At 49.0% G+C, this 12,990-nt stretch overlaps 1 protein-coding gene across 1 annotated transcript in view; it reads left to right on the top strand.

The window, feature by feature from the left end:
• LOC144119694 (segmentation protein paired-like) overlaps positions 1-12,170 on the top strand; it is an 82,949-nt gene extending 70,779 nt beyond the window's left edge. Inside the window, exons 2-4 of the mRNA XM_077652257.1 lie at positions 3,865-4,037; positions 7,282-7,576; positions 11,875-12,170. Of these exons, the coding sequence (XP_077508383.1) occupies positions 3,865-4,037; positions 7,282-7,576; positions 11,875-12,170 (764 nt within the window). The remainder of the gene's footprint in view (positions 1-3,864; positions 4,038-7,281; positions 7,577-11,874) is intronic.
• Positions 12,171-12,990: the final 820 nt, after the last annotated feature.

The following is a 12,990-nucleotide window of genomic DNA, read 5'->3' as shown; positions in this document are numbered from 1 at the left end:
AATGCAATGCGAGCTAAAGCTCTGCTTTATTTCGAAACCAAAACTGCATCAAAAATGCAATGCGAGCTAAAGCTCTCCTTTATATGGAAACCAAAACTGCATTAAAAATGCAATGCGAGCTAAAGCTCTCCTTCCTTTGGAAACCAACACTGCATTAAAAATTCCATGCCAGCTAAAGCTCTGCCTTCTTTAGAAACCAAAACTGCATTAAAAATGCCATGCCGGCTAAAGCTCTGCCTTCTTTGGAAACCAAAACTGCATTAAAAATGCAATGCGAGCTAAAGCTCTCCTTCCTTTGGAAACCAAAACTGCATTAAAAATGCAATGCGAGCTAAAGCTCTCCTTCCTTTGGAAACCAAAACTGCATTAAAAATGCAATGCGAGCTAAAGCTCTCCTTCCTTTGGAAACCAAAACTGCATTAAAAATGCAATGCGAGCTAAAGCACTCCTTCCTTTGGAAACCAAAACTGCATTAAAAATGCAATGCGAGCTAAAGCTCTCCTTCCTTTGGAAACCAAAACTGCATTAAAAATGCAATGCGAGCTAAAGCTCTCCTTCCTTTGGAAACCAAAACTGCATTAAAAATGCAATGCGAGCTAAAGCTCTGCCACCTTTGGAAACCAAAACTGCATTAAAATGCAATGCGAGCTAAAGCTCTCCTTCCTTTGGAAACCAAAACTGCATTAAAAATGCCATGCCAGCTAAAGCTCTGCCTTCTTTGGAAACCAAAACTGCATTAAAAATGCAATGCGAGCTAAAGCTCTCCTTCCTTTGAAAACCAACACTGCATTAAAAATGCAATGCGAGCTAAAGCTCTCCTTCCTTTGGAAACCAAAACTGCATTAAATATGCAATGTGAGCTAAAGCTCTCCTTCCTTTGGAAACCAAAACTGCATTAAAAATGCAATGCGATCTAAAGCTCTGCCACCTTTGGGAACCAAAACTGCATTAAAAATGCAATGCGAGCTAAAGCTCTCCTTCCTTTGGAAACCAACACTGCATTAAAAATGCAATGCGAGCTAAAGCTCTCCTTCCTTTGGAAACCAAAACTGCATTAAAAATGCAATGCGAGCTAAAGCTCTGCCACCTTTGGAAACCAAAACTGCATTAAAAATGCAATGCGAGCTAAAGCTCTCCTTCCTTTGGAAACCAAAACTGCATTAAAAATGCAATGCGAGCTAAAGCTCTCCTTCCTTTGGAAACCAAAACTGCATTAAAAATGCAATGCGAGCTAAAGCTCTCCTTCCTTTGGAAACCAAAACTGCATTAAATATGCAATACGAGATAAAGCTCTCCTTCTTTTGGAAACCAAAACTGCATTAAAAATGCAATGCGAGCTAAAGCTCTCCTTCCTTTGGAAACCAAAACTGCATTAAAAATGCAATGCGAGCTAAAGCTCTCCTTCCTTTGGAAACCAAAACTGCATTAAAAATGCAATGCGAGCTAAAGCTCTCCTTCCTTTGGAAACCAAAACTGCATTAAAAATGCAATGCGAGCTAAAGCTCTGCCACCTTTGGAAAAGAAAACTGCATTAAAATGCAATGCGAGCTAAAGCTCTCCTTCCTTTGGAAACCAAAACTGCATTAAAAATGCAATGCGAGCTAAAGCTCTCCTTTCTTTGGAAACCAAAACTGCATTAAATATGCAATGCGAGCTAAAGCTCTCCTTCCTTTGGAAATCAAAACTGCATTAAAAATGCAATGCGATCTAAAGCTCTCCTTCCTTTGGAAACCAAAACTGCATTAAAAATGCAATGCGAGCTAAAGCTCTCCTTTCTTTGGAAACCAAAACTGCATTAAATATGCAATGCGAGCTAAAGCTCTCCTTCCTTTGGAAATCAAAACTGCATTAAAAATGCAATGCGATCTAAAGCTCTGCCACCTTTGGAAACCAAAACTGCATTAAAAATGCAATGCGAGCTAAAGCTCTCCTTTCTTTGGAAACCAATACTGCATTAAAAATGCAATGCGAGCTAAAGCTCTCCTTCCTTTGAAAACCAAAACTGCATTAAATATGCAATACGAGATAAAGCTCTCCTTCTTTTGGAAACCAAAACTGCATTAAAATGCAATGCGAGCTAAAGCTTTCCTTCCTTTGGAAACCAAAACTGCATTAAAAATGCAATGCGAGCTAAAGCTCTGCCATCATTGGAAACCAAAACTGCATTGAAATGCAATGCGAACTAAAGCTCTGCCATCTTTGAAAACCAAAAGTGCATCAAATATGCAATGCGAGCTAAAGCTCTGCCACCTTTGGAAACCAAAACTGCATTAAAAATGCCATGCCAGCTAAAGCTCTGCCTTCTTTGGAAACCAAAACTGCAACTAACAGCTATCGCTGTAAAATTGAAGGGGACACTTGACACTTAAGCTCCGCTTCAATGGTATGATGCGATAGCCTTAATAGATCATTTTCGATATATGCGCAATTCGTCATTCTAGACTTCAGATTCATAGATTCCTTGGAGTCCTTATACCATTCCTGGCTCAAAGCTGCACCACAGCCCTGCGATAGAGTCACTGGAAAAATACCCTGTGATGGTAGGGGCTGCCACCGGTGGTCCTTATTGATCTTCCCGAGCAATCTCCAGCGACCAATCGTTACTTCACTGCCACCTTGCCGCTTTGGTCAGCTTGCTCACAATCCGGTGGGCAGGTTGTGATAACGCCGCAAGGTCACGTGACCTAGGTGGCCCACATAGGTTGCTTCTCCGAGAATTTTTCGCTCACAACGACGACGACTTCGGATTTCCTTCAGAACGGTGGCCTTCGCGTCAAAAAGCTGCTACGTTTTCAGGGACTCTCTTTACGGTCATCTGTTGAGAGTATTGTGCCTTCATAAGCGGATAAAATTTCTCTCTCGTAAGGTGTGTTTTATATAAATATTTGCTTTCCTCCCTGTTCCTCGCGGCAGCATGTGTACAACATTAGCGCTAGTTTTTAGTAGCGCTGTAGTTGGTCATGCGGCATTCATTGCAAGCTATTACATGATTACATGTGGAAGTGCCTTTTGCATAAGCTTCTACGGCTTGCATGCCAGGTGAACGCATGCAGCAGCGTCGTCTGCTCACGCAGGTGAAAATTATGCACGTGCTTTGTTTTCTCGAGTTTGGGCGGGGTGTGGACGGACAGAAAAAAAATCTGCAGCGAAATAGAGGTGAAAAGGTAGCTGTATAAATGAATTCCTGTTTTAAAATTTGCATAGGAAAACCATGCTGAACAGCATTTTTTTTTCTAAGCAGATAGTCCAAGAAATGCATATGGTTTAAATGGGAATGATGCAGGCTAAATGGCATCAGGCTACAAAACTGTGGCTATACGCGTACCCCACAATTCTGTACAAAATCATTTGTCAACGGGAAAAAGTTTATTAACGCAATTTTTTTCATATATTGTATAACAATCACTATATGCGCAGATCTTCCGTGAGCAGGCTTGCATAATTTTTTGTTATTAATTTCCTTGCTATCTTCAAAAAAGTTCAAACTTTCTTTTTTGCTACGCATCGAAAGAATGGACCATTACATTCAATATTTCTGTCACAGTAGCTTACAATATTCCAATATTAAATTTTTGTCCAGAAATAGTGGATATCGGCGTCAGGCTACAGTGACAGGCTATATATGTAGCCTGCGAGCTTAATGCCGCTGTAAAACCCCAGACGAGAACTAAGTTTATTCTACTGCAGAAACTTCCGAGAAGCCACTAGGCCTTTGTGTCGTATCTGAAATTGCACGCCGGTAAATTTTAATTGTGACTCAACCCGCCGCGCGTTTCAATTCCGAATCACAAGGCAGCGTTTCTTGGGCGTCGCGTCAGCGTTTCCCTCACTAACGTCTGTAACTTCCTCTTCGCCCCATCGCAGGTCAAGGTCGCGTCAACCAGCTGGGCGGCGTGTTCATCAACGGCCGCCCGCTGCCCAACCACATTCGGCTGAAGATTGTCGAGATGGCGGCCGCCGGCATCAGGCCCTGCGTCATCTCCCGGCAGCTCAGGGTGTCGCACGGCTGCGTCTCCAAGATCCTCAACCGCTACCAGGCACGTACACTCCGCGCCAGCCGCGGTCCGCCAACTCCAAACAGAGCTATATAGACCCGCACAAAGCCGCGTAATCTCTCCGCGGCCGACCGGAAAAAGTCAGGCCGCCCTCCTGGCGGGATAATCCGATTTCGGCGCACAACGAAAAAAGAGGCCCCGCGCAGCACGATACCGCGCGAACCCGCGCTCGACTTATTGTGCTACGATCGCAGTCAGTTACCTGCAGCGCATTCGGGGCGAGGCTATCCCCTGCTGCTGTTGTTAAATGCGGCGAGACGCATTTCTGCATGTGAAAGAAAACAGGCAGCGATATATGCTTGTATAAAGCGCCTGTCAAGGCAGACCTCCAGTGACATCCTGATAACTTTCGTATTCAAAGTGCAGCCCGTATACAGTCGCGCTCACTATGACCTGCAACACATCAGACCTTTCCAAGGCTCACTTCCCGCGTAGCTATGCGAACTCAGCGGTGCTGATTTAGCTGTTAGTTGTTCCCGCTTCTTTAGTGCTGCGCATGACGGTGCATTGCTGTAAAGCACAAACCTCAGTAGGATCGGTGCTTCCGCGTTGTAGTTCATTCTGAGCGTAACTGTCTCCACAAGTGCCTTTCTTTTCTTGTATACCTCGAAGGCCTGCTGAGGGTGGCAACACGTATAAAGGCTTATACATTGCGCTCAGCCGTTTGTTGAAGAGCTGGCTGCACCTTCAGCGTCAGGGTTCCAGTATACAAGTGAACTAAGCTGCCAAAATGCGAGCCATTTTTTCATGCCTCGACGGTGTACAGAGGATAAACAAAAGATACGGCTCGCCATACTGCTCCTTATTTAGCGCCAAAATCGGCAACTTATCCACGGTGTGCGGGGTGCGATCTTTATTAGTACCGACTGCAACTATTGTTTACACGGTGCTCATTAGTACTGCATGAGGTGCATGACCACACTCACTGTTTAACTGATGGTTGCAGGCCGACCAAAGGCGCTTCATGGAGTGCTACGCTTGTTTTCTAGCTTGAAAGCTCAGACAAGCTGTCAGCGCAGCAGAACCATTACAGCGATATGTTTTTAGTTCGTGCACAGCCTCGTAACTGCAGTTTGTAACGGCACCAAAACTCCCCAGCGATCTTCCGTGTATGCTCTAAGAGAAGGAAGGTGATTGGGGAGAACACGCAGGGCGATGCGCACCGTCAGCGCACATTACTAGGAGGCATGCACCAACGACTTGATTCTGTCGTAATTTACTCTCTACCGCTTTTTTCTGCGTCTAGTGCTTCGGGCCATGGCGGAGTACAAACGTACTCTGGGCATGACTTCTGGAGCAGTCGAAGCAAGATTCTATCCAACTTGAGCCTACTCGAAGCGACTGCCTAAACGACAGTACTCTGCTGCTTTCGCGAGACGAATTTCCACGACTTCTTTTGGCATAGCATATTAGAGACAGGGTGTACGACGTCGAGTAATAGCACGCCCCCTCCCCACTTGTCCTCGTCACTGTCAGCGTACATATACACAGACGCTACAGCAGGAAGTATGGGGCGGGGTTCGCTTGCTCAGTATTACACGGTAGATAACCACATAGCTCTGGCCCGCACTGTTTATTTTCTTTTGTGACTCCCTGCGTCTAGATGGCACTCCAAATGGCCATGTTAGCGCGGAGACATGGAAGCTCATCATCACTTTTAGCGGGCCGTTTTGCCGCGTGCTGCTATCGTTAGCCGGAGTTGTAGCGCCTCCGTCGAAACCCACGCGCACACAAGCGCCACCAAGGGGTGTGTGTTCCCAGAGGGCGAAGAAGGAGGGGCTCTCGATGGCTCCCGGTGACTCGCGGGTCACGCTCCAACGCTCCAGAATGGAAGTCTTGGTGTACACGGCTACTTGCAACCGAGTCTTTCCGTGTTTGCCGAGCCGTACGCACACGCCTTCTGTACGTTCCCTTGATGAACTCTCTCAGCAAGTTCCAGCGCGGGAATCAGTGAGAAGTCTGCTTGCGCTGGGTGCCTCGTTGTTTCGTTTTTTTTTTACTCTTTTCTCAATTTCAATGGAAGAGGCTTGCTCTGCGGCTTCCGATGCGGTGCACCCAACTTCGATGCGGCGCCACGGTTTCTAAAGGCACGGGCGCCGCGGCTCGACACAGGGGTTCTGAATGCGGCTCGCGCCAACAATGGTGTCAATGGCTCGGCGCGACTCGCGTTTGCGGCGGCTTTGCGGCTTTATGCGACGCGGGCGATTAGGATGTCTGCCTGCGGTCGGGTGACGCCGAGTCAATGGTCTAAGGCCAGGTGAGGGCGACGGTTGAGCGGTGTCAGAGCCCCGCCTCCTTCTTTGCGCCTTTTATGAGAGGCCCGCCAGTCAGGAGGACACAGTCAAGGAAATCCATAAGCCGAATCTGCGTCCCTTCCTGCTTTTTTTTTGTTCTATTGCGAACTTGCATTGGTTGCCAGCCAGCAGTTGCACGTCCTCAGCGTGGAACGTCAATTCGCAACGTGCTTGGGAACACCGCAGATTTGCCGGCTGTGCCATAAAGCCCTTACCACGAAGCCAAGAGCAAATCTCAATTACTATGCTATAACCAGCGTTTCTTTAGTGCCCCACAAGTTTCGTTTCGTTTCGTTTCGTTTCGCACCGTAATGTAACCACATGGCTCTGCTCTACCGAGCGACAGTTCGAGTTGGTGATGGCTGCTTCCTTCGTTAAGCGTTTTGCGGGGCCCACTCCATAGCCATATGCGATTACATCCTAGCCAATGACAGCGCCATATATACTCGATATTCCTGGAATCCGCTTTAGTGAACGTTCCTCGTTGGTGACTAGGCCTGGTAGTAATATTTCTCAATTAAGGAGGGGGCGGGGGGGGGGGGGGGGGGCAAATTTCGCTGCTGTGTCTTCACCGTGAGACATGGCTAAAAGCCTCAGGTTTTTTCACCGTCAGCGCACTTATTCCTTTACGCGAACTCCAGAAGTGGGAATGCGCTCATTATCCAGCGTCAACACATCATCTTATAGCTCTAAATTAAGTGGCTCAGGTCACTCTGCCTTGCGTTGATCTTCATCCGCATTGAACAAGGTGCATGCGCGCCAATGCATGTCGTAGTTGTTTGTCGGTTCATTGCGCGTGTATCACAGAACGCGCACCTATAGCGAGCCAGAGTCACTCCATGCCGCAGCGTCCTGCAGTGCGCGTTTGCCCATCCGGGCGTTCACAGAAGGCTGACGAGAGTGACAGTGTGTGCCGCTGTGTCGTTTCGCAGGAGACGGGCAGCATCCGGCCGGGCGTGATCGGAGGCAGCAAGCCCCGGGTGGCCACCCCCGAGGTGGAGAAGCGCATTGAGGACTACAAGCGCGAGAACCCGGGCATCTTCTCGTGGGAGATCCGCGACCGGCTCATCAAGGAAGGTATCTGCGAGCGCGCCAGCGCCCCATCGGTGTCCTCCATCAGCCGGCTGCTGCGCGGACCGCGAGACGATGACGAGGACCCCAAGGCCATGCTGCTGCAGCACAAGCACTCCATCGACGGCATCCTGGCCGCCAAGGAGATGGCACCAGGTGAGGCGCCATGCATGCTCTATGGGGCGCCATGCATGCTCAGTGAGGTGCCGTACATGCTCGGAGAGGCTAAGTTCATGCTCGGGGACCCAGTCGGTAAGCACGTCCTGACGGCAGCATCAAGAGCGCTATGGTGTTCTTACTTGGGAGGGACCTGGTGTACGTAGCATTTAACAAAGCAATGCATTTGATGAAGGCTTTGAAAACCATTGCCACCGTCACCACCATCATCGCGTTCTTCACGGTTCCCCTAGGCTCCGTGCAGAGAAATGAGATGTTACAGACAGCAGCCAGCTATTGGTTACATTCTAGAGTAAAGCAACTCTCCTCTGTGTTATCTAGAAGCGAAATCTCTGTCTCACATTTTCCATCACTGCCTCCACTGTCCGCTCCACTGTTTCGCTGTGTTTCCACTGTCTTTCTCTAGTGATTAAAGGCTCCAGTATTTAACGCCACTTTCCAAAAACGTGCCCTCTATGGGACGACCCTGTACACCTTCTTGACGCGAAGACAGCGTACACCACGGACAGCTTAAACAGGAACGATATATTCTAAGCGAGAACGTAAGTAGAGCAAGCTTCAGATTTTATTGGTGGTAACGCAGAAAAAAAAAGAGAATGAAGGATTAGATAGAGACTTGTTAAAACCAGCTGCCTTTGTAATAAGGGCGCTTCCGAAGGAGGGATGAAATTTCTGCCGAAATCGCTGAGCTCTTTCTTTTCGAAATGCGATCACATTAGGGCACACAGAACAATGACCCATGCCGGTGCGTAGTCGGCGACCGGCGGACACATCGATCGATCAGCAGACACCGTCATGCTCCGATCTGCCACACTAGACCAACGACGACGCCATCACGAGCGACGACTGGGTGTTGGGACAATTGGGCAAATGTTCAGGCCAGTAATAGCGAAACACTTAGTCTGGCAAGTCTCGCATAACCCATCTTCAGCAGGTTAATAATAATAATAATAATAATAATAATTGTTTTTTGGGGGGAAAGGAAATGGCGCAGTATCTGTCTCATATATCGTTGGACACCTCAACCGCGCCGATTCGGCAGATTGGCTGCCGAGCGAAAATCTCACGCTGATACCAACGAGGCTGTGGCGATAATAGGTACGCTTTTATTAATCTTATTCCTGTTGGGAATGAGCGAAACAAGCGTGCGAATTTCATACGTTTGCATTTTGGCATTCACCAGAGGTAAGCCCTTTCGAGGTTCATATGTTTTAGTCGAAGCAGGCCCATTCCGTGACGAATAGGCTTATAATACTCAGAACGCGTGTATGTCAGTGATTGTTGATGAAAAATTCAGAAATTTGCCCCTATATTTTCCATACCTTGGATCTCATTCTGTTACCCTAACAGACCAGCTTTCCGAATCAATTTCTTTCTCTTAATTTTCGTTACGATACCGTTAACTAGAACTTGATCTCTAACAAACGCAGCTCTTTTTTGGTCTCCTAGTGTTACCCCTATCTTTTTTCTTTTTATATTTAACTTGCCCAAGATAGCGCAATAAACAGCACACTGCCCACTTCGGGTGAAACTTCCATCGGGCTGCGTGCGGTGATGCGATTGCGCTCTGAGCAGACAGATAGGAAAGAACGAGGCTGTCATCCTCCCTTTTTTCACAAAGTGGGTGTATGCCGCTACATATACGTGAATATTATTGTTATGCAACACATAGCAGAGTCATCATCATTACTTCGTTATATTCATTACTGAGTTATAAACCGTTTCGTCAGAACAAGGTTCGATTATATGTGTACTTTTTTTCGTTAATAATAATAATAACAACATAATAACTGGTTTTGGGGGAAAGGAAAAGGCACAGTAACTGTCTCACATGTCTCGGTGGTCACCCGAACCGCGCCGTGAGGGAACGGATAAAAGAGATAGTGAAAGAAGAAAGAGGTGACGTAGTGGAAGGCTCCGGAATAATTTCGACCACCTGGGGATCTCTAACATGCACTGACATCGCACAGCACACGGGCTCCTTAGCGTTTCTCCTCCATAAAAACGCAGCCGCCGCGGTCGGGTTCGAACCCGGGAACTCCTGATCAGTAGCCGAGCGCCCTAACCACTGAGCCACCGCGGCGGTTTTTTTTTTCTCGTCAGGATCATTATCACTATAATCAACCAAGTTCGCTAAAAAAAGGCAGCGCTCTACAATTTCTCATACCATTACCTGTCCACGTCCTCTGCCAGCCGTCGCTTCCCTCTCTATATGGGAAGTATACCGCTGGTACAGTTAGCTTTCTCTTGCCTCTTCCTGCCTTCTCTAAACGTTTCGGGAGTGTCTGACACAGCAGCCAACTTGTCCAGCCAGCTATCCTCCCCGCCGCGTCCGCATACAGAGGAAGCCGCTTTTGGGGCAGACTCGAGGCATCATCAGCCGGCGGCGCGACGGCGAACAAGGGAGTATCCCCGTGGTTGTATCACGCACGAGGCGACGTCGGGGCGCGAAAGGGGGTACAGGGGGCAGGAGGGAGGGGGTACGGTATAGAGGCCGTGGGGTCAACTCGTGACGCCCCCGCCGCGGGGTCCGTCATTAATCGCGACGCGGCGCGCGCGCTCCTCGGGCGGCGGCGTATGTTGTGTAGTGCCGCTCCGGGAAGGACACACTGGCCGCCGAGTCTTTTAACTAGTTCTCCCTTCCCGCCGCGTGCGCGTAATTAAATGATGAGCGCCGTAAAGAGAGAGAGCGGAGGAGAGATTCGCCCGCTGCACGAGAGCCGCCCCGTCTCGGGTATCTGGCGCGGAGATGCGTCTCTGCTTCGCGACTCTGTGCCAGACCCTGGATTTTAATCGCGCTTTCTGTCCATTCCTTTAAATGCGGCGCCAAGCCAACCCAGTAATCACAATGCCGAGGGTGGAAAAAATGTATTGAAACTCTTCGAAGAGCCGACCTAATAAAGGTGCATTACTGGATAAGCGGGGATAGCGATAAGCGGCGTCACCACAGAACATAATGCTGCTAAATGTTTTTGCGTTTCCCTGCAGATCAAAGGAATCTTATCTAGGTGGGTCTGAGGTTTCAATCACATGTGGTCCGGAGCGGTAGACGTGGGCCAGAACCGTATGGGATATGTGGGCCAGAGCATTAAGTGATACGTGAACTGGATGCGTAAGGGACATGTGGGTCGGAGCCGTAGTGACATGCGCACCAGAGCCGTATGGGTATGTGAGCAGGAGCTGTATGAGATATGCGAGCAGGAGCTGTATGGGACAGGTGGGCAGAAGCCGCTGGTGACATGAAGGCCACAGCCAAAGGTGACATGTGGTTCAGAGCCGTGGCACAGTTATCTAGGGCCATATGAGATGTGTGGGCCGGAGCCATAAGTGAAGCGTGAGCGTGAGCCGAAATAATGTCTTTATAAACTCTATAATATTATTATCGCATACTGTGGATCAAATACTGTCCAAGCAGGAGAGGCAGATACCAAAAATATACAATGCATATGTCGTGCCATCTGGGATATGTGGGCCGAAGCTGCAGGTGACGTATTCCACAGCAAATGTGACATGAGGGATATGTCGGCCAGAGAGGTATGGGATAGGCGGGGCCGGATCTGTAAGTGGCGTTTGGGTGGAGTCGTATGAAATACGTAGGCTGGAGGCCATATGGGTTTGAACCGCCTGGATACGTGGGCCGGTGCCGTGGGTCATGCAGGTCGAAGCTGTAAGGAACATGTGGGTCAAGCAGTGGGCGCACTCTAGTTGGTACCATGTGTGGTGAAGTGAACCGGGTGGTCTTGGCAGTGGACACACATTGTGGCATGGGTACGACAATAGTTAATTACCGCTGCCAATTCTTCAGGGGAACGGCAGAATTAAACACTGGGAGTTTCTCTCGTCATCGTTGCCATTCAGTTTCAATCACGTATACTCGCTAAATAACAGTTACATGCTTCACTGAGTACATTGCAAGGATATACCTCGTTCGCTTTTCCATACACATGGTTCGGCGTAATGTTCGTGGTAAAAAAAATGTAGTCAAAAGTGAAAAGTTGTCAAAAATGTTATTTTTCCATTTACGCAATGATTTTAGCTTGGCAGCGCTGCGGAGGAAGAGGGATTGCAAAGGCTGGAACAGTTTCCGGAATGCCGAAAGGGCGCTTCTTCTGCCGCAGACCTCAGGCCGCGACAGCCATGAAGTTGTTGAGGTTGATAGCGAGTGTCCAGGGGTCGCGGCAGTCTGGAGGCCCTTCCGTGCAGTGACTGCACAGTGTGTCTTTGCGTATGCAGCGCATGCGCCGCGTGTCTCACGAGAGGCGCTGTCGCGTGCGCAGGCTCGCGTCTCTCCGGCGGCGAGTGCAGCCTGGACTCGTTCTCGGACGGCGAGTGCGGCGGCGACTCGACGGCCGAGCCGGGGCTGACGCTGAAGCGCAAGCAGCGCCGCTCGCGCACCACCTTCACGGCGTCGCAGCTGGACGAGCTGGAGAAGGCGTTCGAGAGAACCCAGTACCCGGACATCTACACGCGCGAGGAGCTGGCCCAGAGGACGCGACTCACCGAGGCAAGGGTCCAGGTACACCCACTCGCACGGAGACCGCGCGGTGCATGCGTCGGAGCGCGGGTCGGTTGAAATGCCCCCAACGGCAACTAGGCGGGCAAGGGCGCAGCCAAATTTTTTTATATATTTCTTTCTTTCAGGGGGTTGGGAGGGGGGGGGGGGGTACTAACGTTTTGACACAGGAGGAGAGGAGGAACCACGTTATTATGGCATCCATAGATTGCCGCGCGAAAGCTAGCAGGTAGTCCCGTTGGTGCCACGCAAGCCAGGCACGTCAGGGCGGAACAGGATGGCCAGGGAACATGGCCCCGAGGGAAGAGTACTGTTGGGGCAGCTTACGAAAGGGCAGTGTCTGAGCGTACTCATGGGCATGAAGTGCGATAGTATTTACGGGCTTTTCGCAAGGTCTCTTATAAAATATGAGTATAGTTAAATCTACATATATTCATGTAATACATTGAATATAATATTTTGAATAAATGTATTGAGTATAAAATGGATATGAATAATCAGCAAATGCCAGCTCCAAGTGGCAGCGATGGCGCATAGGTAGAACATCCTCCTTCCCGGTGCCGTGCAATTCTCTACAGAATAAAAGAAAAAATCCTCGAGTCGATGGAATAGTATAACAAAGCCTGGGGTGTGGCCTGATCTCGGTGATCAGAACCGACAATGCACTCCCTCAGCAGAACAGAATTTGGCCACCCTGGTGTAGTACTTGGCAGGGTTAATTGGAGAGATGTGGGAGTCGCCTTTGTCCTGCAGTGTGCGTAGTCAGGTTGATGATGATGGCTTAAGAAAAACAAGGTAAGGTCTAAATCGAGACGCACTTCGCCTCATCCTCCTCTGTAAGTTTTGGGGTACTCAGCTTAAGGGGTAAAGAGAAGGTGGA

Source organism: Amblyomma americanum, chromosome 2 (assembly GCF_052857255.1).
Source record: "Amblyomma americanum isolate KBUSLIRL-KWMA chromosome 2, ASM5285725v1, whole genome shotgun sequence".
NCBI classification, from domain to species: domain Eukaryota; kingdom Metazoa; phylum Arthropoda; class Arachnida; order Ixodida; family Ixodidae; genus Amblyomma; species Amblyomma americanum.
Note: the sequence above shows the minus strand (reverse complement) of the source record. Positions and strands in the feature narration are given on the sequence as shown.